Below are 25,875 nucleotides of genomic sequence, written 5' to 3' on the forward strand. Positions count from 1 at the left end.
TCGAATCATCCAAGCCGCTTGTTAGTTGCCTCTCCCAGGATCAGGAAGGTTCATTGACTAATTGTCGGAGTAGATGGGGGGGATCCCCCTGTGAGAAGGGAGGGAGAGCGTGTGATCCCAGCTAATGACACCGCTGCCCCTGGGCTCCCACCGTTAATAGCAATGCTAATGTAGCTGCCCAGCCTGCGGGTATCTGTGATCCCCCGAGCGAAACCTTCCACATTCCACGGGGTGGGGGCAGACAGATCGCTTACGGCCCCACTCTCATTGTCTCCCGCACACAGGACAGGGGCAGATGAGGAGGATTAGGCTCCGTGACACTCTCTGCTCCTAGATCCAGCCCTCCTCCTCCTCCTCCTCCTCCCGCACGGGGTGACAGCACAAGATCACACGGCTCTGTAGTGAGCTGAAGATTCCCCAGGCACAACAGAGGTGACAGCCCGACCGCAAAACAAAGCCGATTTCTTGGAAAGAACTTTGTGACGAGTCGGACGTAAGCAGCAGACAAAAAGCTTGGTGCCAATCTCCGATCCGTAATTTCCTCCTGGAGACCAGCACTGATCTGTGGTGGTGTTGTTGTTGTAGCCTCGTCTGCTCTTTTCAATCAACCCTTAAATCCCATCGCAGGAAATTTCCCTTTCTCCTTGTCTTTCTTCTTCCCGCTCGGCCGTTCGCCCTCGTTTAATCAGCCACACATGCACTCACACGTTGGGATGGGGGGGATAAAAGAGGAAAAATGAAGCTGGGAAGGAGGAGGGGAGAAAATCCCACACAACCCAAGCTACCGCTCTCAGCAGCTCCAACAACACGCTCTGTGTAGGTGACTTCTATGACCAAATTTAGCAGCAGCAAATCATTAACATTCTGATACATATTCACAACATTGAGGGGGGAACACCAGACACTGCTGGGAAATGTAGTCATCGGCCAGGACCAGCTTCCTTCCCTTGACTGGTGTTTATGGTACAAAAAAATACAGCTCCCAGAAATAACCGCGGCTTTAGGCCCCGCCCAAGAACACAACGATTGGGCACCCGTAACCAATCGGAAGCATAGGAACGTTAATCGCCACTCTCCTATGACTGCCTATCATTTTCCATTTGACCAATAAGCACTACGCAGGAGCTTGTGTTTACTGGCTAGCACCCACGTGGGGGAGGACGTATCCGATTCATTCTCGTCCTCTTTGTCCTCCCGCTGCCGTCCAATCAGCGGCAGTGCGTGCTCGTAAGCCCGCCCCGGGTGGTGTGAAAAGGGAGGGCGTGGGCGGGGTTTTCTCATAACGAGCAGTCGAACATGGGAAACATTTGTCCGGATGTCAATCAAAGTAACGTGGGTCGCCTGCTCGCTGCTAGTCTGTAGATGAGCTGCTGCTGCTCTGTGTGGCAATCTGTGGTGAAAACAAGCATGGAGGCATGAGGAGTTATGAGGGAGGGGTGCTTGTACTCCTACATCACCGCACGTCCTCCTCCTCCCTCCTCTTGCTCCCTTGTCCTATGTTAGCTATCACCCACATCAAGGAATGTTGGCTAATTAGATTCCAGTGTCTCCTTAAAGAGACAAGACTAGCCTTGTGCAACGTGCTGAAAAATCCATGCTAAGTGAAGACAGAGAGGAGGGATCAGGCATAACCTACTTCCCTTGGCTCATACCAATTTCACACACCACTGGAGCTGGCATAATTTTCATGTGAAAAAAAAGAGGGGGGTGGAGGGCGAAGCTGTTCTGTGCTATTTACAGACCCAACATGCTGCTCGCATGGCCGAGCCCCTAACCCACCTCGATTGCTGTGCCGTGAGCGTTATTACTTCCTTGCACGATCGCCCTTCATCCGTACACCGCTTCTTCTACAATAAAGCCAGATCTGTGTTATACGATCGCCAACAAGCACAATCGCCAATGGCTGAAAATACGCTGGCAGATACGATCTTGTTGAGTTCAACGTTCGGTTGAACTCGATGGACTTGTGTCTTTTTTCAACTTGACTCACTATGTTACTGTGATCATTTAATCCGTCTATAGTGCGATCGGTTCCCCTGACACTGGAGCGAATATTTGTTGGATCGTTCAGAGCGATTGACAGAATTCTGCCGCGGATGATCAAATTGCCAGCATTGAAATGCAGCGCGAGTACACTAAATGCGACGGGATAAAAGGTCTATGGTTTATTTATATAGCACTGATGATCTAATTATTCCAGGTATTTATATAGCACTGACAATTTATGCCGCACTTTACATCCTGTACGTTCACACCAGTCTCTGCCTCTCCAGGAGGAATCTAACAAATTCACATTAATCAGTGTGGATGGAGGAATCTGCCGCTGCGCTATTTTATTTTGACAGACAGCCCGCCAAACAGCACCTTCATTTAATCAGACGCAAGGGCCGTTTGGCTGACAATTTTTCACACAGCTCCTTCAATTTTTTAATCAAAGGATGTTGGGCGGCAGCATTCACTGAGCAAATTTTGGCCGGTTCTTCATCTCACATACATACATACATACATACACATACTAGTGCGCGTATGCTTGTTTTTGTTGTGTATAAGGAACCTCATTTAATTCAATGCTGTGTCCTACACACAAAATTTGCACCATGGATGTCCCCACACCCTTTTTGTTTTTAAAACACAGCTTACCAAAACTCCTGGCACATGCTTTTTGACGCATGTAAAAGCACATGGTGTGTTGGGGTTCCATTAACAATGAATGGTATCGCAGAGTATCTTACAAAGCACATGGTGTGTTGGGGTTCCATTAACAATGAATGGTATCGCAGAGTATCCTACAAAGACTTTTCATAGGGGGTGACACAAAAATGACTGTCAGTCATTTTGGTGTGTCATCTACAATGGTGGCACCCGGGTGCGAGCCATACACATCTTTACCCACCTAGGTCTTAGTAACCTAGGGCACTCTTGCCAGCATCCCGCCTAGCTCATTGACATAACTGGTTGCTACCAGCTGAGCAGGAAACTCTGGCCAGAGTCCCACCTAGCTCCTGGCAACCAGTGACAACAGTGAGCTGGATGTGACACCAGCCAGAGTTGGTGATGAATCACCCACCGTTGTATGTAGTACCAATGCCCTTCCCACACCGAAGGAACATATATCAGCAGCCAGTGGCGTCACCAGGGGGGTGCGGCCTGCACCTGGGTGACACCATTGGAGGGGTGACACCAAAATGACTCACAGTCATTTTGGTGTCACCCCCCTCTGAAAAGTCGGGCGCTCGGTCATGGACCGAATGCCCAACAGTATCAGGAGAGAGGAGGGGACCCGGTGGCATACCTTATCCCGCCATTACCGCTCCGGGTGTCACCCAGCCTCGGGACGCCCCTGTCAGCACCACCACCCCCTACTCCTGAACGTGCACCACCAGCAACAATCTCCCTGCGCCAAAGGCTAGGGACACCCCTGGGGGTGGTGCTTTTCTGGAGTAAGTGCACAATGAAGGATATCTTAAACAGACAAGGAAGTTCCCTGTGACATCACACACAGATGGCAAATTTCCCCATGACATCGCACAAGCAGGGAGACAGGGGGGATGGTAGCTTAGTACTCTCTGAAGTGAAGGTGGGTGCTGAGGAGTTTCATCCGTGCTGGGAGCTCCTTGGTGCTAATGCCTCCTGATGGGGATGGGTGCTGTGCTGGTATGGCCGGAGGGTTCGGAAGGCACAGACACCTGTGGTGCTGTACCCCCTGGGGGGGGGCGTCCCAGGATGTGCAAGAAAATCCCTTGGGAGTGGGACCCCACAGTGATTCACTGTCACTGGGTCACAACACTTCTTGTAATTTCTGCACTACACCTCTAGGGCGGGTCTTATGGCTAACCCAGGGCAATTTTTTACCTTGGCCGAAAGGTCTGCCAGGTTTGTACACTGGCACTTATTAATTTTTATGCACTTTTGAACACCTTTTGGGCCCACAAAGACGGAAGATGCGGGTAACTTCGAGGCCTGCCCTGAAGTTCAGAGGGAGGCTCTGTGGCTTCTATGGGTTTCTCTGCCTCTCTCCACGTTTGTGATCTCTCTTAAGGAGAGCCCCCACCTAACACTTGTGGGACCTGTGTCGGCAGGTCCCTGAGGAGAGGGGTCTGCCGGCCTTCGGGTAGGTGGACCTGGGTTGTCCTTGCACCTGTCAGGAGCCTTGCTCTCCGGGGGGTTCAGGATATTTCGAGGTCCTTCCTCTTCGGAGGAGGACCATAGCACTCCTGTGCACTTTTTTTTAGTGTGTTGTAATTTCACGATTCCCTTTTTTTGTTCAAAGGGGTGAAGTTTGTCTTCAATGCATGCATCACGGACCTTCAAAAAAATAAATGTGTTCTTATCAGTTTTTGGGAAAGACTGGGGTTGTCTCCATATTGGTAGTCTAATATTCTTTGGAGCAATAGGTGGGTGCTGGGGGGAAGGGTGTCCCTCTTCTTTTTCTTTCCCTCCTGGGTTAAATCTGGCCTGGTCCCAGTTGTAGGCAGGAGCCCTTCCAGTGATATTGCCTTCTGGTAAGAATGGGGCTGCCCTCGTCTGGCCATGAGCTGGGAGGGCCCAAGGGCCTTGGGGGTGGCATCACAGGTGTGCCATAAAATCACTATGGGCTTGGGACCCCACTGTCTTTCACTAGTTTAGGTCACGACACCTAAAGCATGTTCTGGACTATGCTTCTTGGGAAGGCCTTCTGGCTAGTCTGGAACAATTTTTTATCTAGGCTGGAATTGCCTGCCATGTCTTGCCCTGGTACTTATGTATTTATGTATTTGCTAATATTATGCACGACTGCACATTTGGACCCCACAAAAGAAAGAGGGTGTGGGTGTCTTCAGGGCCCTGAAGTTGGGGAAGAGGTTCTGTGGCCTTCACGGGTATTTTTACTTCTTCCCTTTGGGATAGCCCTCATCAAATGCATGGTGGACCGGTTTCGGTAGGTCCCTAAAGATCGGGATCCTCCTGGCTTCAGCCTAGGTGGACCAGCCTAGGTTTGCCCTTGTCAGGTGCCTTGCACCCTGGAGGGTTCAGGGAATTGAGTCCTTCCCGTTCAGAGGTGGACCAACAATACCCTCATGCACTTTTTTTATTAGCATGTTGTCATTTCATGATTCACTTTTTTCGTTCACAGGAGAAGTTTGTCTACGGTGCACGGCCTTAAATAAAAACAAAAACAATAACAAAGCCTGAAACAGCTGTATGCAGTTTGGAATGAATGGTTTTATTAAATAAGGCTATGGTCGATAGTGTGAAAAGCAATGATTTGCATAGCTCTTCCTACTGTTCTGAACTAAGGAATACATGTGGATATCTTCTGTTTTTAGGAGCCTTTACTGTGCTAACAAAAGAAGAGAAAATAGTTGAAGAGCCTATAATCACACACACCTAAGGGCTCATTTATAACACATGGCTGTCTATGCTCATCAGCACCATCTAACAGCGGTAGTGCTGTGTGAACAGAATCCATCTATCTACATGCTGGGCAGAATATTTAGATATACAACCAGTCACATTTATGTTATAATAATTTTAGGGGTAACATACACTACGATGGGTGTGTGGTCACCTTTAGATCTGCATTTGTTCCTCAGCGATTTGTAGATAGCATTGATCCCAGCCTGGTGTTGTTATCCAAGCTGTAAATCTCTGGTTAAGAATAGTGCTTTTACGATATCTTTTCAATCAGTTCCCCTGCATGTGATGGAGGTGGAGGGCATTTTACATTGATAAATAGGGCCATCAAGTCAGAGGTGGTGACCTTTCTTCAACTGGGGGAAATTAGTTGATGTGCTTCTTACAGAGCATTGCATTGATGCTGCAACAAAGGCAGGGGGAATGATTTCTTTCTGGATGGTGACAGTGAAGTATTTTACACATTGCTTTTTTATGAGTTTCACCTTAGCTGTTCTATAGCCATCTTTATTGATTACCCAGCATTTTCCTAAAGAGCGCCGGGCAAAATGTAAAGGAAACTTGCCACAAGAGAAATATCAGGGCTGCCACGGCTGATCTCTTTCTGAATATGTTAGTTCCCTTGCTGCCCTACAGATGACTTGGTCACAGTGACTTTTTTTTCCGCTGACCCAGATCAGGAGTTCAGACTTTACTTTTAGTTGATGAGAAAGTAATAAAACCAAACCCAACCAGGAATGTTTAAGAGGTCAGAAGTTTTGTAGAGTTGGGAAGGGTTAAGAACACTCTCAGTCTATTTGTTTTATTGCCAGTGTCCTGTTAGGGAGATTTCCCCGCACTTCCGATAAAGCAGACGCAACAGGAAGTGATATAAATTCTTCAAAAAATTAGGGCAATTCTCCAATTAGGCACTTGTTGACAAAACAGGTGTCCCTGTACGAAGACCTAACCTCACCTCTTGTTCTGGTGACATTTTAAAATTTGGGAATTCCCCACACACTTTATTTCGGTGACAATGGACACCTTGACAAACAGAGGAGTGAATGTTCAATGGTAAAAAATAAAGCATTAAAACTTGACAGTCGGTCTAACTGTCACCTATTCTACTGAACAGTAAAACAATGCCTTTACATGCACTTTAAGGAGAAGTTTCCATTAACTAATGTGTAGAGAAGCCGTCAAAAAGCTGCCAAGTGAACCTTCTCATTGGGAAAAAAAAGTTAACTTTTTGGAGGGAATTTATCAAAACTGTGGCAGGTGCCCATAGTAACAAATCATGTTTTCCATTTCATTTTCAAAGCTTAGTGAATCTGATTGGTTACTATAGGCAACTGCTCCAGATTCTGCATGTTCCCGTTTTAATAAATCCCCCCTATTGTTTTCAACTGTAATATCCTCAAATCTTTGTTTAAGGGCCCATTCAGAATCTTAGGGACATATTTATAAAGCAGTATATGTGGCTTTCACCAAATATTCACTGGTGGCAAATCAATTATGTCATTTAAAACACCTGGGTGATTTACCTGCAGTGAACGTTTGGTTAATGCCAGATTCAGTGATTTATAAATATGTCCCAATTCTGGGCAACAATTAACCCCTATCCCTCCCGCCCCACTCTAAAGGTGCCCATACACTGCACGATTATCGTACGATAATCGTATGCGATCGGTTTTTCGTACGATAATCGAGCAGTGTGAACGGAGACGTGCGACCGTTTCTACTGTACGGTCGCACGTCTTCTGTCGAACCAGCATGTTCGAAAACCAGCCGGGAATCGTACGATTCTCGGCTGGTTAGAACGGTGCTCGGAAGATAAATGGTGAACGGGCCGGTGTGCGCACGCGCACACTGCCCGTTCAGCATTGCGGTCATCGGAAGCCCGCCCCTCAGGGGGGCGTGCTTGCGATGATCGAGAGTGCGATCTGCCTGTCCAAGATAGGCAGATCGTACGTTTTTTTAATCCCTTTACAACCATCGCAAGACTAAAGTCTTGCGATGGTTGTAGAGTGTATGGCCACCTTAACCCATTCTGCAGTCTTGTTTTATACTGTATACAGCAAACAGTACCACTACTTTTTGTTAATGCACGCAAAACAACGCATGCTATTGTGGTACTGTTTGTTGCACTGAGCTGCAATACACACCAGCCGGGAGGTGTCTTTCACGGGCCATTGAGAAAGAAAGGAGCAGGAAACCTAGCATACAGTACCCTGCACTGTGTGATAATGAGCAGTAAATGCTCAGCTCCTGCGTGTTTAGTGCAACGCTACGTTGTGGTTGGACCTTTCTACTCAATTAAGTTCAGTGTCCAGGTCCCTTGTCTGTGCCATTTCCAGATGTGGGTAATGGATAATCCAGCACTGCAAATGTGTCCATGCCTGATGGACCCTGTACACTGATCTCATCACCTGCAGACTCTTTTCTGAATCCCAAGAGGACTCCAGTCCTGGACGGTCAATTGGAAGTGTCGGTATCCCACATACAGTGGGGTGGACATCCAAAGAAGGACGGGAATGTCACAGGCCGTGGAGTAAAAAGGACATTTAGATAGGTTTTTCGGTTTAATTTTTTTTTAAATGTTATGATTAGTTAGAAGGGTTTGGGGTTCAGCTTTAAGGCCATCTATTTATTTGGAATGCACTCCCATTGCACCATTATGCAAATTTTTTTGGGCAGGTAGCATTTTTTACAACACGCATTGTGCTGCACTGCATAGGTGCATTGCAGGATAGTGCATTACAATGCAGTGCATTATAGTATCATGTTGTGGTAAAATTAGCATTTCACCATGCAATAGCATGAGTGGGCCCTTAGAGAGACCCAATCAGTACACAAATAACATCAACAAGTAAATAACAAGTTAACATCAACGGATGGTCGCAGGATAGTGGAGCTCCGGCACAGCTGAAATCCTAGGGCTGAATCCTTAGCACAGAGGACTCCCATGATACTACCCATGTGTGCCCCTGACCCCAGGGACCGTCGAAGAGAACGAAAATCTAAGAAAGGCCCTCGGAAACTTACTGAATTTTTCCGCTCGACGGGCTCGCCGCGGACTCAAGATGGCGCCGGCTCGTCCAGCACCCTGTCCTCTCTGCAACTCTCCGACAGCCGTAACGAGCGGGAGCCGAAAGGAGGTGGGAGCCAGGTGACCGCCAACCCGGCAAAATCCACGCCCAGACTGGACTCTGGGGGAGCGCAGATACGGCCTGGGGAGGGGGACGAGCGGTCTGGCCCTACTGTGCATGTGTGTGAGGAGATGAATAGCACCATTGAGGATTGTCCCACTGCTGATCGCCCCCTGCTGGACACTACCCTAGGGGACGTGCTTGTGTCTCTTGGGTGCTCCCTGCATAGAGATGTGCTTTTTGCTGCTGAGAAGGGATGTTGACGCCCTGGGAGACGGAGTCGTCCACGTCGAGGACAAGATGGGGGATTATGCGGAGGCCCATAACGATCTTCTCGTCTACCAACTGGCACAGTCAGGTTCTCCGTTGGGGATTAATGGCGGTTAAGATTGTACAGCGCTCCTGCACTTGTATCACGCTGCCGTTCAGAGGCGACACCCGGAGCTTTAGGAGAAGCTGCAGGCTCTCTACATCCGCGTCTTGTCACCGTACTGCTCTACAAAGATGGCGCCGGTGTAGTCGGCTGCCGTCACGACTGCTCTGCAGTCGTGTAAGCATTTCACTGCATATCATACTTGTACAATTGTGTATGTGACAAATAAAATCTATCTATCTAAATAGTATTTCCTACGTCAGGCCTATTTCTGCTTGCAACAAAATGCTGACATGTGAACTGGGGTCATAGACATGAATGGGATTCCTAGTGTTGAGGTGTTAGTCACACTCAGGGGCGTCCCGAGGCTGGGTGACACCCGGAGCGGTGTCCGAGTCTCACCCCACCGAGACGTCACCGCGCATGCGTGTGACGTCACCACGCGTGTGCGCGATGACGTCATCGCGCACGCGCGGCAGTATTCTGATACCTGCCGGCGGCCGAGAGAGGAGGAGACAGCCATCCGGCGGGATAAGGCATGCCGCCGGGTCCTCTCCTCTCTCCTGATACTGTCGCGCGTTCGGTCCATGACCAAGCGCCCGACTTTTCAGAGTGGGGTGACACCAAAATGGCTGTAAGTCATTTTGGTGTCACCCCTCCAATGGTGTCACCCGGGTGCGGGCCGCACCCCCCGTACCCCCCTTGTGACACCACTGGTCACATTGATTTACGCAAGACAAACAGCTTAGGTGTGAAGGGGGCCTAAGGGTGGCACCACTCTATGGAGGAGCAACAGGGTCACTGGGGTTGTAAAGGGACTAAGCATTAGAAAATTGTACTAATGTACGAAAACTAACTTCTGGTCAGCTTTACTCTCCAGGTGACCACTCAGGAAGTGATAAAAAATCTCCCTATGAGGACACCAACAGCAATAAAATATAACAGAGGTTATAATCCTTCCCCCACAGATTCTGGCAGGAGTCCTCTTTAAATTATCAGCAGGCGGCTGCCTGGAACTAGTTTCTCTTGAGGGCTGGTGCACACCTGGGCGATCTGTGACCATGCGGCAATCGTGCACGATACTGCGCGGATTGCCGCGTGGTCACAGAGTCCCTCATCACCGACGATCGTGCTGTGAGTGACATTATTTTGTAATGGCACCGCTGTCGCGCCAGGCGGATCGCACGGTTTCCCGCCGTGATTCCGCCCGTGCACACGAAAAACAGCCGCACATCGTGTATTGCAAAAAAAAGGTACATGTACCTTTTTTCTGCGATTGCCGTGCGGATGTAACTCCATTGAAATCAATGGGGCCGCACAGCAATTGCTGTCTGCAATTGTGCACGACTGCACGATCGCTCAGGTCTGCACCAGGCCTTAAACTGTTTTGTGGCTGAACACAGCACATAATTATTAAATATAACTATAATTAGAGTGAACTTACTGCACTGTCATAGGGCACTGTCAGAGTTTACAGAAATATTGCACTTCATGTATCTGTTGAGCTCCTGCATGTTGTGCTACTCCTGTCTTGGTCACAGATGAATATAAACAATTGAGCAGAATATAACTATGAATTATTTTCACTGTATGACTTAGTTTAGTGAAACATATGGGCAAAAATATTTTGCATAGAGAACATTCTTTCAATGCATATTTACTCAGTTAAAAATAAATATTGGCCCTAGTTCCACACAATAAGGTAGTGTTCCATGAGGATAAATTAGCGTAAAAGTGGTACGATGCTGGCTTGATGACAACAAACTGTAGTTAGTTAATCTTACAGATATTCATTTATCTCTAGTTTATACTATAAAGGAAACCTGTGCTGAAAGAAATATGTAGACTGCCATTGCTAACTCTGAATATGCTGGTTACCTAGAAGTCGCTCTGACCCCCTGGCGGCACTACAACTCCAGGCACAAGACAAGAAAAACCCTTGCACTGTCACCATCAGTGCAAGGGTTAAATGCTTGTTAGATCCAAGAAGAGGAGATATTACTTACCTTACCCCACTGGTCTCCTTTTCTCCTTGGTGCCCAGGGCTTTAGGAGGTCCCTGGGCATCATCACGTATCAACCCTACATTGTATGTGGAGGAGATTAGCGTGCGACCATAGCCGGGAGTGCCTTAGGGAAGAGACTTCCAGGAGCGGTTGCATGGATGGAGGGAGTCTGCCAGAATGAGGAGTAAAGTTAGTACTCCTCCTTATCTCTGCTCCCCTAGACTTAACATGCAGTTACCCTTGCAGTGCAGGGGTGCAAGGGTTATATTTTACTGTCTTGTGCCCAGAGTTGGGTCTTAAGTCCCCTATCCAAAACTAGAATGTCAAAACTCTTAATTTGCATACTGGTTCCAGATCAGTGATCAGAAGGAACTGAAGCCAGAGAAGCAGCATGGCAGCCAGGCAGTTAGTGTTTTCAGAAGAAGAGGACAACAATGAAAGGCTCTATATTTCAGTGAGCACGGGTTTCCTTTACCAGGCACTTAAAGGTAAATTACAGCCTTCCCTCCAGTTTTGTTTTCAATAATAAATCCAGATCAAACAAATACCCATTACCCAGCAAAGTATTTCTTTAATTTTTTGCCCAACCGCTTACAGTCATCATGCTTCCAAACAGCTCCAACTCTCTCAGCTCTTCTTCCCTGAACTTCTTCTCCAGTACAAGATCACAAGGGACAAAGTAGCAGCTATCCATCTACTAACATTTAGAAGGGTGGCCGGAGAAGAAGGGAAAAGCAGGAAGCAGGGGGAAGGGAGTGGTTTTCCCAGCTGTGCCTGTGTGATTGTGGAGACACACACAGCTCATTAGCAAACACAAGGGTGACTCTATAGGGCCCTGCAAGGTAAAGGAGCCACCCTAAAACAGGATATCAGGGCCAGTGCTAAGGGGAGCAGCTGATTCTGCATGAAACTAAAACTTATAGACATCAAGGAGCAGCATTCATTGCAGGTGATATAATAATAATAATTATTATTATTAATATTCAGAATGTATATAGTACCAACAGTTTGTGCATCACTTTACAATATAAGGAAGACATTACAGTTACAATACGAATGAAGACAGGATGGTAAGGAGGGCCCTGGCCGCAAAGGGCTTACAATCTAAAAGGGAGGGGCAAGTGATACATGAGGAGGTAGCTTTGTGGGTATGAATTGTTTGAGAACGTGATGGTCGAGCGGTTAGGTTGAGGCGAGATAGGCTTCCCTGAAGCGTCTTTAGGGATCACCTAAAGGCAGTCGGAGTTGGAGATAGATGGATAGGTTGTGGTACGGAGGTCCAAAAATGGGAGAGACTCTAGAGAAGTCCTGGAGGCAAGCATGGGAGGAGTTGATGAGGGAGCTAGAGAGCAGAAGGTCTTGGGAGGAGTTTAGAGGACAGTTAGGGTGATACTTTGAGACAAGGTTGGAGATACATCTGGGGCAGAGTTGTGGATGGCTTTGTAAGTGGTTGTTAATATTTAGAATATTATAATTTTATCCTTTGGGCGAGTGGAAGCCAGTAAATGGATTGGCAGAGGGTATTGCAGACACTGAGCAGTTGGTTAGGTGGATGAGTCTAGCAGCAGCATTTATGATAGACTGAAGGGGGGATAGCCTTTGTAGAGGTAGGCCAATGATAAGGGAGTTACAAAAGTCAAGATGAGAGATAGCAAGTGAGTGGATGAGCAGCTTTGTGGTTTTGTTTGTGAGGAAGGGGCGCATTTTGGAGATGTCATGAAGGTGCATGAAGGTGAAGGATTTGGAATGTGATTTTATGTGGGGCAGATAGGTGATGTCAGAGTCAAGGATAACACCTAGTATATTGGAATGGGTGGAGGGAGGAATAGTTGTGCTATCAATCTCAATAGAAAAGTATAGGTAAGGTGCATGGGGGGGGGGATATCATGAGCTCAGATTGAGTTTTAAGAAGGGTTGTGACACCCAGACTAATATGTCAGTTAGTAAATTAGTGACGCACAAGGAGGCTGAGGAGGTGAGCTGTGGAGTAGAAAGAGATATACGAGTGTCATCGGCATAGACATCAGCATCTGAATTTCCTTGTGTTTTAAAATACAAGCTTTTCTGTTATTGTCTTTGCTCACCCAACACAGACATAACAGCATGGGCTGAATTGCTGGTTAAGGAAACTGCTGATTGGGTTCAAATAAATCTGGAAACGGAATGAAAATAGCCTGTGTTGAAAGAATCGTGCATGAAATACAATTCCGAATCAAAATCAGGACCCAAGCAGAGATCAAGGATCAAGTTAACACAGTTTCACAGGCTAACTTCAAGTTCCCAGCAGGAATACAAGAACTGAGGAAATCTGCATCTGGGGCATATGTAATGGCCAACGGAACATGAGCAGGTTTTTATATTATAGCTGACTGGTAAGAACAAGAAGCTTTGGCGAAAAGCTTAGAAGGCTGGACCCACTGCACATTTCTGCATGACTTTTAAGGACAAAAATCATGATTAAAGAATATATTGAGTTAACTCCTGTGAGGAAATTGATGATTTAAGAGTTTACTAAATTGATTGTGCACATAATGGGGGAATTAATCAAAACTGGAGCAGACAAAATCTGGAGCAGTTGTCCATGGCAACCAATTAGCTCAATCTGCCCCTCAGCCCCTTAACCCTTGCAGTGCCAGGGACAAACTGAAGATAGAAACTGACTGGTTACTATAGGCAACTGCTCCAGATTCTGTCTCTTCCAGTTTTGATAATTTCTCCTCACTGTGTATATGTCCAGATTCCATATTAGTTCCCAGTGTAACATCCATTGCACAGAACATAATTGGCTTCCGAACAGCTTTCACATAGGTAGAGGTGCTGCAAGATACTGGGAGTTTATTCTTGGTTGGGTTGGTAGGGTGACACCTAGGCATGCAGTTTGTATCACACTCTATGCAAGCCTTTGCTTTGCATTTAATTATAATATCATTCCACTGACATCAGCGTTTTCCTTTTCTTTTTTAATCACAAAATAACTGTTCTCACCTTAGTTCCTATGCTTTTATACAGAACAACTGTATACTATAAAGAAAACCTGCAAATGTACAAGGGCCACATGAAATATGCTAAGTGTGGTTACATAGAACAAAGAATTATGTTACTATGCTAAAGTCAGACTAGTTCAAGGTGGAATGCTTTTGTCACGAATGACTGCACTTAAAGTGTATATAAGGTCTAACAATTATCTTCTCTTATTTGATCCATTTTGTTCAGCTAAATATACCTTTGTAACTGGAAGCAGCCCCACTGCCAGGGTTAAGAATTCATATGACCGGATTTCTTCTTTAACGCGTCCTGTCCTAAGGTGACAACACCGTTGCTCTGTATAAAAAAAACAGAATGACCTTAATTGCTAACATGCAGCTTAGGCCTCAGACACAGACACCTGCATAGCGGTGTGATTGCATGCTTGGGCGATAGTGGTATTGCGGACTACAATGCTTCTTACTCTATTTGATTTTTGATTGAGAGTCAATTTTGAATTCCTGCACTGTGAGCCTAAGTAGAGATTGTTCACCCTGCTGATCAAAATCAATATGTAGTTTAGCATTCCTGTATCATCATCGAATACAGTTCCACTTACATTCTTACAATGTATACCATTGTACTTGTGAAGTATAAAATGTGTTTTACATCCTGTAGTCCTAGGAATCAATTCGTATTCTGGATTCTTACAGATAATATGCTTATATGCAAGGAAATATCATAATAGAGCAAGTAGAGCATGGAACTGAGACATTTATCTGTCATAACTGTGATGACTGCTGCATCTGATGTGTCTTTGCACATGCGGTAAAAGGGTTGCTTCTTTTTCTTTTTCTGTGAGGAGAAAGACAAGGAACATTCTATAACAAAGTTTTTTCAGAGTGTGGCCTAGCAGCAAAATATAAATATAGTATCAGGGTGATATTAAAGCAGATCTCCAGCTTTTCTTTCTACTCCTAAACCTCCACGCCTCGGACCCGCCCTTCATTCTCCACTGCTCATCACTGCTCCCTTCCTGTAAGTCCAGGATGTCATAGACACACCCCCTGAAGTGATGGAGTCAGGCCAGCCAGAGGCGTGTTCAGTTGCCCAGCCGCTGCGAGTTCTGATTTAGCAAACCGCCACTGAATGCTGTGCTGCAAGTCAGCGCTCCGCACTGCTAACTTAGCACTCGCAGCGGAAGTGAATGTGGATGCAGAGAGCTGAGTGTGATGGAGAAGGTGGGAACAGAGCACCAGTGGCCATTTTAACTGTTGGCACACCTGGCCGTGCTGGAGAAATGTGCTTGAATCCTGATGGAGGAAATCACATTTCAGTGTGGGAACCTACAATTTAATGTTTTGGTGGATGAGCACACCAAATATTCATTGGAAAATGGTATTTATTAGTCAAAAATTATATCCTCCGCCATTTTGCTTTGGACTGTGCAGCCAAAACATTCAGTGAAGCTGCTGCAGCTAACTGAAGCGCTGCAGAACAGCTACTCAGCGCTTGGCTAAGCAACTGTAACGCCCCTGGGCTTACAGTGCTGCTGCAATGAACCATACTCACATGTCATTACGTTTACTACTGCAGTAATAACCATGGATTCTAGGCAAGAAGAGGAATGAAATGTGACCTTGTGACCCACCAGAATGGCCTGAGGAAAGCCAGAATTAATGGATTTACAAAAAAATAGGTGGGGAGGGTTCAGGAAAGGGTGTATTAAAATGACTGGGGGGTAGGTGGCTGAAGGGCTAAGGATTCCAAACAGGCGCGTTTTATGCTCGTTTTTTAAGGGCTTTTTAGCACTGAAACGCGCGTTTGACGCTTGTTTTTTAACCTCCCTGGCAGTATGATTTTCTTTTCTTTTTTCTCTATCTTTTTTTTAAAAGTTTTTAAACTTCCCGCCGGTTCCGCCCCCCCCCCCCCCCAAATGGATACGCGCTGAAATACACACCAAAGAAGCTCCTGTACTATTTCGGGCGTAGGGCGTTTTTCAGAGCGACAAATCGCGCTGAAATACGCTCAGGTGGGAACCATGCCCTTAGGGATTCATAGGATTTCACTGCTTGAGCGTTTTTCAGCACTTCGATCAGCGCTGAAAAACGACCAGGTGTGAACGCAGCCTAAAGGTTTAGTTTCCAAATACTGACCATCAGTGTCAGCAAATGTTTTCCCCTAGATTTATTATAGCTTATGTTTTGTAGCTGATAATATGTTGATATTATAATAATCAATAAAGCACTTCCTGTAAGTATATTGTAGAATTAGGTGTGGCCCTTGGTATGTATAACATGATATAGAGCAGAGTTCACCCACGTAGTTGTGTCCACAATTTCATTTGAGTGTAAAGCAAAGTACCACTCTGCCACCCATTGACAAATGAGCATTTGATGCATGTAGTCTGTCCATCCATTGCCAACATAATAATGTTTAAAGTCGATTGTCAATTTTATTTTATGTTTTCAAGTTAATACATTTCCTCTGCCTTTTTTTATAACATGAACATGTTTTTGTCTTACAAATAAACATTTATTTCATTCATGACACTATTTACAAAGTATACTGGCCTTTCTTATAAGCAAGGTCATCATTGCCAGTTTGTTTTTTAGTTGCTTCTGCAAACTAAGGATGACGATACAGTCCTTGAATTTTGGGTCCTATACACTCAAGATGTGTGTGGCCCTGCTGGCACTATCCAGCTCAACAAAGTCAATTACTGAATCGTCTTTTTTTAAAGCCGGGTTGTAAAATAGTTGACCAATCAACTGTGGTCCCTTTCAGGAAGTGGCAAGCACTAGCTGTCAGAATATAATAGCAAAGCAGGGCATAATTATCCATTCTCACTGTTTAGCTCGGGTGCGAGAATCATTGAAATGTATTTGTTCCTTGTGCTTGCTTAATTCTTTTAAAGAGGAACGCCTGGCTTTTCAAAAGTCAACCCTTGCAGTGGGGCTACCCCGCACTGCAAGAGTTAACTGCTTGTTTTGGTCAGGTGCACAAATTAAGAAAATATACTTACCTGAACAGCCTCTTCTTCCCTGGGCTCTGGCGGTATAAGGACAGCTGATGCCATCACATCTAATGCAGTTCCATTTACTTGCATTAAACGTGAGAACACCAAGGGACATACCGCAGCTGGAGTGGAAGGATGGAGAGGTGAGCACTTACCGCTGGCTGCAGGAGCAAGGATCGGGTAAATGTGTCTTCTTTATTTCATTGCCTAGATGAAAATGAGCAAACGAGCAGTTAACGCTTGCAGTGTAGGGGTAGCCCCACTGCAAGGGTTAACTTTTGCAAATCCTGAGAGATCTGCTTAAAGACAGAGGGAGGAACCTGTATCTGCTATTCAGGTTTATTTTAGCACAGCAGCTAAAAGAATACAAAAGCTTCACTGAGCTCCACTTGGTGGCTGCAGATGGTAAACATGAAAACTTAATTTGCAATATTTTATATTTATCTGATTTTTAGTTACATTTTTATGTTTTTGTTTACTGAACATAATAAAGAAACCTATGTAAAACATTGCAGATTCCCCTTAGTAAAGAACTGGGGGGCTAATGATTTGAGACCCCTGTTTAAAGCTTTCGCAGCCAAATTGGGATAACACCTACAGTATTTTATATTTGTTACATGTTCCCATTCACATAGCATAGGCCAAAAAAAAAAGCTTGCAGTTTAAATTGCTTTAACTTGGGTTAGGGTTTCTTGGCAAGATCACTGTGAAGGTGCTGAGGAAAACCTGGAAATATAATTTTTTATTATTTTTCGTTATGCTGTGTGAATAGGAACACATGAACATACAGAGGGAATTATTGAATCAGCTTTTATTATGAAGCTGGTTGTAAAATTGTTGGCCAATAAGCTGTGGTCCCTGTTTGGGTATTCTGAGAGTGGCGGGCACTAGCTGTCAGGATACAATAGTACAGAAGGGCATATTCATCCATCCTCACTGTTTACTTTTCTACTAATTTTTCCTTCTTTGTACTTTTAGGACGGGCTGTAAAGGGCGAGGTGTTTGTTTAGTATAATCTGTAAAGTAGATTTGAATACTGCCTGTCCTAACAAAGGATTAAAAGATTACATCCCTGGCTTGTGCATTGTATATTAATGAACTTAATGAGAGAAACACAATCTACACATTCCTGTCCCAAGTCTTTCCATAACAACAGATCACTGTAAAGGTGCTGAGAAAAACCTGGATTCAGCTATGTTGCCTGCTGCAGCAAAACATCTAAAAGGTAAGACATTTTTTTTTGTAATTATTTTTTGTTATGCTGTGTGAACGGGAACAAATGAACATACAGAGGGAAATACTGAATTGAAATTGTAAAATTGTTGGCCAAACAGCTGTGGTCCCTGTTTGGGTATTCTGAGAGTGGTGGGCACTAACTGTCAGTATACAATAGTGCAGCAGGGCATATTCATCCATCCTCACTGTATAACCTCCTCATACAGAGGAGGCTATCTCAAATTTGACAGCAAAAGCTGAAATACACTTTAAGTCTCCCACACACACACCTGCAGTACTACCACCCCTGCAACCCCCCTTCACCAGACTTAACTACATAAAGATTTTTTGGGAGGTTCAGATGCTTTAACAAGTAACACTCTTCTCCCCCCCGGGCTGGATGAGAGGACATGTAAAACTCATGTCAGGTGCAAACAAGTGTCCTGGAGGATATACATAAAGCAGCTTTGGCTCAAGAAACACAAAGTACAAAAACCCTTGCATCTGCATATTACTAGAGCCACAGTGTGCTTGTAATCACACCTTATAAAATGTGGTTAAACATGTTTTTAAGACACGCATTCATAATCCCTGCTGCCCAATACAATCCATTGCTTTTCGATTATGAGTCATACCAGCTGCTTGTTGAACACTTGGCTTCAGTTTATTTTGAAACAATGCTTTGTGTGTGGATAATGTGATTTTATTGTTATTACAGACACATTGTTAATGTTGACATTGTTAAACAGAGCAAAGGAAACGAAGAGTCATTTGGTATATAGATATATATTTATGTCTGCTGCTGGCTTTTCAGGCACAGTGCAGAAGGTCACAGGTGTAGGTTAGTTCTGGATGACAGAACAAGCAGCATCTGTCAGCAGCCACTTTTACATGACATAGCTGCAAGCTTTCACAAACTTTCTGTTACTGCAGGCACGGCCATGCTAACCTTACAGTCTAATGTGATTTAGTGTTTGCCGAACGAAAATAAATAGGAAAGGCAAACAAGTGTATGTGTTTTTAATAATAATAAAATATTGAGCAATACAATGAAGCTTATTAAGGTAAAGTGTGTTTTCATAAGAACAACAGAATAGCCTACATAATTATTCACAATAGTCTCCCTTGTGTAGGCAAACAAATAGAAAGGTAAACTGTGTTAATAATAATAGATCCAGATATATTAGATGTATATAGCTAGCTGTGAGGCAGTGGCAACATTTTTCTCTGAAAAAGGGTTTTATTACTGTTCCTTATGTGAAGATTTTACTTGCTCCCTATGTATTCACATGGATAAAAACTTAACAGAAACTCTCCGACGGGGCACAGATAATAAAATCACACTGGGGGAGGATTAAAACAGTCAGTTTTCAGTTGCCATTTTTTTTTTAAATTGATGTCTGTGTCAAGCAGCTCCTGAAGACATGCATTGAGCAGTGACAACCAGTCCAGCCCTTATCATTCAGCATTCACAGCTACCCAGGGATAGCTATTATTTATTTATTAGTATCTACTGTATTCTAGTTCAAGAAGCAACCAGTAGTGAGGAGCCCGGGCTTGGTGTGAGTCCGGTTCACCTGAGTGCCCAAGCCTGCTCAAAACTGGGATTGACACACCGCTTCCAGACCTAACAGTGTAAGCAGTTGTGGCGGGAGTAAATATAGATATAGATATATATCTATATATACACATATCTATATATAGATATAGATATACAGTATATCTATATCTAGATATAGATATAGATATATATATGTGCTGTTACACAGTTATGAAAATATCACACACAGTGCATAGCCACAGTTAATATTAATGTAAAATGAGCATCACATAGTTAATTTTCCTTAAGCCATTATCTTTGGTATTGTATAGCTGGTTATTATACTGCCACCTTGTGGTCATTTTGGTTATTGCACCATGTTTTTCTGTGTTCCCTCCCTTCTATGATGTATTTCCCCCTTCTTCTCCAACTAGTCCTGTGTCATGGCTGCCTATAGCAAGACCACATGTGCATGCTAGCTTGGAAACATTATCATCCTTGACCCTCAAATACTGTCTATTCATTCATCTGCTGTATCCTGTGGCTGCTGTAACCTGCTGCAAACAATAAAGCTCATCGTAGTTGTAAAGGTATTTGGTGATAAGTGTATCCGATAAGTGTTGTCCCCAGTGATTATATCTGCTTATACAGGCCAGGCATAGAGGTCTCAGCAAGGGTTAAATAGCCAATACAACAATCAGAGTCAAAATAATATAAAATAGTTGTTTAGGTTCACTTCTTTTGATAGTGGTTTATGTTCACTTTGTTCTTGATAGTAATTACACATTTTATATAATTTATTTAGATGGTTGGCACTGAACAATTTATTTTGTTCTTACTTTTCAACTCAATGGCTTGGGTCAAGCCACGATGGGGCTCATAGTGAACACCTTGGTCACTTTGGATGATATTTGGCATATTTTTGGGCTAAACCTCTAGATATGTTGGGAAACAAGCCAAGTGTGAGATATTTGCTAACAGCTTAACCTGTGGTACAGGTTATTTTTCTCAGGAAATATGCAGTTAGCAGTTGTAGCCATGCAAGGCTGATGGAGGAGTATTTGACACAGTAAATGTTAGTGGTCTGACATTGGTAGACATAATGGAAAAGAGTATGCATAGTGAAACAAAATATAGTAAAATGTAACCAGACATAACACGGTGCTGTAACTTGATATCTAGCATTCAAGTACACTTAATATCAATAAATCTATGATTATAATATGTTTTAATGTTTTATGTAATAGGTTTTATGCATATGAAGAGTTAAATGTATAGAGATGTAGGGGTTATTAATGGAGATTGCAGATGTGTCTTTAAGTATCAGACACTGCACTGTTGCCCTTCTGTTGTCTTGTACCAGTCTTGCCACTCTCCGTTCTGCCCTAACATTGACTAGTCGCTGACGGCCACAATTCGCACATTCAGACCCAGATTTTCGGCTGACAGTAAAAAAGTTAAACTATATGTGATGTAACAGAACAGTGTCAGCTACATTGTGTTCTGGCATCACATAATTTGCTTGTTTAACATAGTTTTGTATTTTTAAATGATTCCTTGGCTTATAGCAGCAATCTGATTCATTTCAACATAAAAAAATTGTTTTTACTAAGACACCTGATTTTATTTCTAGTAGACATATGCCATAATTGAGTGGTGGAAGTAGCAGACAGAACAGATTTAAAAGCAATCAAAAACTAAAGCCCTTAACTTTATACCATTTGCCAAACAGTGGGAAAAAAGTTTCATAGCATAATTTGTGATTTTCTTTTTGTACAGTACCAAAATGTAGTGTTTACAAAGTTTAATAAAATGACAACACAGAGTGCACAAAAACACTTCAAAACCACAACCTCATATTTCAGAAATGAGGCAGTTGTTAGCCTGAAAAAAATACATATTTTGGGGACATTAGCCATGCAAATAGCCCAGTAACGGGAAAGTATGTAAGCAGCTTGATTGAGCTGGAATGTAAGAGGGAGAGACAAAACTGTTTTTATAAAGAAAGAAAAATTAGAGTGCCTTTATTTCAGAGACAACAGCCAGAAATATTGTACGGACTCACTGCACATTATGTAAGCAGTTTTATTAGCCTGCAATGCAAGAGGGAGGGACAAGGTAAGCTTTATTGTGAAATAGACAAATCAAAGGACAGAAATGTTGTGCAGATTTTATAGTCACCACTGAAGCAGTTGGAGTAAGCCGCATTTGGAAAAGGACACAGAGCATACAGCTTTTCATCTTCAAAATTCACATTTAATTGTATATTCATGACACAGAAAAGACTAAGAAATATTGTACTGGCTACATAGACAGCACTGCAGCAGGCCTCATATTAAAACTGGCACAACACATGGAGATGTTTAAGCCAAATATACAGAAATAGTGTATTTTTACAATAAGAAAAGGAAGAAATATTGAGCACACTAGTTTAGGAGGACAAGAAATTTATAGTTGACATTTTTTATATTAAAGTAGAAGTAAAATGCTACATACAACTTACTGTAATTAGTATTTCTACAATTTCTTTAAAGGAGAACTATGAGATGAGTGATTTCCTCACCTCATAGTTCTAGCCGACCTGTGACAATGAGACTTTCACAGGTCGGCTCAGTAGATCGGGAGGTGAGCGAACACATACCAGGTTCGCTCAACTCTAGATCCTGTCACGGCTCTCTGCCGTGACAGGGGGAGGGGCTGGATTCCCCTCTCCCCGCTCCGATCTGCCAGCGCTGACTGGCAGAACGGAATGGGTGAGGGGGCGGGTACAGCTGGCTCTGCCTCTAGATAGGCAGAGCCAGCTGTCACTCACGCAGCTGGGCGGATCCCGACGTCCACGTCGGGATCCGCTCCGGCTGCGGCGTCTCAGTATACCGCGAGCTGTAGCTCGCGGTATACTGAGCTTAGGGTAACGGGAGGACGCTAGTTTGTGTCCTCCCGTTACCCTAAGGAGAACTATTGGGATAAACACTGACCCCATAGTTCTCCTTTAAGGCTTCTGTGCATAAACCACATCCCTCATTTGGCCTTGGGGAAAGAAAAATCTAAAGTTTATCTTTTTCAGAATAAAATAGTAATGTGGGACACACTGTATTGGCATTATTTCTACAATTTGTTTAGGCCTCATTGATGAAACCACATGCTTTGCAGGACAAGAAAAATGTAAAATGTATATTTTACAGATTCCATTTGAAGTAAAATGCAACACACAACATGCATAGTAATTCTACAATTTCTTGCAGGCCTCATTGGCTAAAACACATCATTAATTTAGCATGGGAGGACCAAAAAATTACGTTTCAATATTGCACAATATTGCACATTAAAATGGAAGGGGTATAGTACATACTGCATAGGCACAATATACAAAAGTCTTAGATGTCTTATATGCTAAAACATATACCTCATGCAGCTTTTCTAGGCAAACAAAACAAAATAAAGGGTATAAACTTTCATTGATAAAATGTAGGGATTATTGTATAGCCTCCAAAGAGAGTATTTCAACAACCTTTAGTAGGCCGCATTTTAAAATTTATACACCGCACACAGTTTTTCAACCCAAAAATATACAATTAGGTGTATATAGGAAATAGCTCGGTGACAGCATAGACATTTGAAGTGTAGTTCCACTTTTGCAGTCAAATTTGTTTGTTATGTGTTCCCATTTACACAACATAACTAAAAATGTTTTAAAAACTAATTATTTCCTTTCTAGTTGCATTGGCGGTTTCTATAGCTTAGACTAAGTGGCAATGTGTAGATAAGGGACAGACTTGAGAAACAGTTTTTAAAAGTTCAATAACATTTAATGCACTGAAATCTTTAACCCTTTGTTAGCACAGACATTCTTGCACAACTAGAAATGGAGATCTGTCAGTACAGTACAGACAGGTTTAATTATGGAAAAATTAACTCCCTTGCCCCCTCCTTGACATTAGATAGAATAGAAAAACTTCAGTTTTGGAGTTCTCAGAAAAGAGAAAGTTAAAATGTAAGAAACAGTTTTTAAATATTTTTAAAGTTTTGCTAAGTGAATGGGACCATGTAACAAATATAAAATCGGTGTTATGCCAATTTGTCTGCAAAAGTGTAACATACTTTAAGCACTTTTGGTAGGCTTCATTTCAAACAGGAGGGACAACAGGGAGCATTTATTCATAAATATTTTACTGACTCCGTATACAGTATGTAAGCACTTTCGCTAGGCCAGTGTAATGCAGAGAGACCAGGCAGGTTTTAATGAAGAAATCACAGTTAGAGTACACTATTTTAGAGACAATAGCCACACATTTTCTTGATTGATGGAACAGTGGAGTAAGCTGCAAACTAGGAAACACAGAGAATCATTCACCCTGCAGCAAATACTATACATTTTGCAGCTGACAAGTTGCAGAATCATTATGTATGGCACCTTGACAGTTCTGATCACTAGAATACTCAGCAAACTTAGAGGTGCAATGCAGGATTGATTTGTGCAATTTAGTTGCGCTAGGAGAGGGAAGAACACACCTAATTGCCAGCTGCAACAATGTATATAAATAATGTTTGTATGAGGCTGGTATGTTGCGCAACATACCAGCCTCATGCAATGCAGGATTGACCCTGCAGAAAACAATTACCCAATTTGCAGCTGAGGATCACCTATGAAATCAAATGTGTAGTACCTTGACATGGCAAGGTGCAAGTGATGAATGGGCAATAAATTAGCCCATTTACCACAAATTTCTGTCAGCAGAGGAACTCAAGTCCTTAGGGGTCTATTCACTAAGCTGCCGTAGGCAGCCGAGTGAATGACCGACCTAAAGCGAAGTGAGCCGAACGCTGTTCGGCTATTCCCTTCAGGCTGGTACGGCTGATTTCCGCCGTATATCGGCTGAAAAAGCTAGCACCGCCCAACTGTTTTCTATTGGCGGGCGGTTCTGCTGCCGTCAAAAAAAAGAAAAAGAAAAATCTCTGCCGGGCACTCCGGGAGTCTCCCGCTCCCGGCCGCCAAGGAGAGAAACACTGCTTTTTCTTTTTTTTTTCTTATTCTGACACGGAGCTGGAAAAAAATAAACGTTTGGCCATAGGAATGCATTGCTATTTCAATTTGCAATAGCCAATAGCAAACTAGCTATTGTACCCGCCCTCTGCTGCTGTCAATCAGTAATGGTGGACGTGATGGAGAACTGCAGCAAAGGGCGGGTGCAATGCTAGTTTGCTATTGGCTATTGCAAATTGAAATAGCAATGCATTCCTATGGCCAAACGTTTATTTTTTTCCAGCTCCGTGTCAGAATAAGAAAAAAAAAAGAAAAAGCAGTGTTTCTCTCCTTGGCGGCCGGGAGCGGGAGACTCCCGGAGCGCCAGGGAGAGTTAGGCTGTCTGGAGATCAGTGTCCCTGGTTAGCTAGTTCTACTCAACTGAAGGGGTCCTGGGGCCGAAGCTAACCGAAGGATCGGCTGAAGCTACGGCTAGATCCTTCGGCTGCTTCGTGAATAGACCCCTTAGTGTCACTGAGGACATCATGTCCTCAGCAATCTTCCCCCACTCACACACAATTCCCCGGGCTTGGGCAGGGTGAAAAGTACCCCTGGATGCCTGCTCCATTGCTTTCTCCTCCGCTTCACTGTTGACACCCCAACCCTGTGTGACTCCTGTCCCCCAGGCTAACCAACTACAGAACAGCATGGTAGTTGTATAGGCTCTTGGCTGCTTGGGGGGAACTGGTGGTTCTAAAGAGTCCCAACACCTAATGATGAAGCAATTGAGGAGGAGGATATAGAGTTGAGTGAACTGTCACCATCACCAAGTTGCAGTACATGGGGCAGCAGCCTCAGTCCCACCCATGTGCCCCATTCAGGATCCATCCTGGCTATGAGAAAATGTACCCACTGTGCCACGAAAGAGATGTAACATGCATGCCCATGTTTCCTAGATTAAATGTCTGTGGTCATATGGAGCCTGCCACTGACTGGGCGGTCCAGTGGCACAGAGACTTTAGCTTCCAAATGCTGGTGGAAGGCAGGGATGGCCTTCTTGGGAAAAAATGGTGACTTGATACCTGCCACTGTTTCACTAGCTGGAATGGGATAAGCTATAAAGCCAGCAATTTTTCCAAGCTGGCAATGAGCTGCTGGACATGGGGTGATTGGGTGAATATTTTTTCTTATGCTCCTGCAGCTGTTGTGTTGGGATTAGGAGACTTATGGCAAGGTTTAACTCTACTCTTGGCCTTACACTTCAGTTCCCTGCTGAC

General features: G+C 44.0%; 1 protein-coding gene across 1 annotated transcript in view; it reads right to left on the minus strand.

The window, feature by feature from the left end:
- LOC108799202 (transducin-like enhancer protein 4) overlaps positions 1-25,875 on the minus strand; it is a 182,505-nt gene that overhangs the window by 152,410 nt on the left and 4,220 nt on the right. The window contains exon 2 of the mRNA XM_018571033.1: positions 1,147-1,390. Within this exon, the coding sequence (XP_018426535.1) occupies positions 1,147-1,390 (244 nt within the window). The remainder of the gene's footprint in view (positions 1-1,146; positions 1,391-25,875) is intronic.

The sequence above is a fragment of the Nanorana parkeri genome, unplaced genomic scaffold (genome assembly GCF_000935625.1).
Source record: "Nanorana parkeri isolate BGI_ZX_2015 unplaced genomic scaffold, ASM93562v1 scaffold1656, whole genome shotgun sequence".
NCBI lineage: Eukaryota > Metazoa > Chordata > Amphibia > Anura > Dicroglossidae > Nanorana > Nanorana parkeri.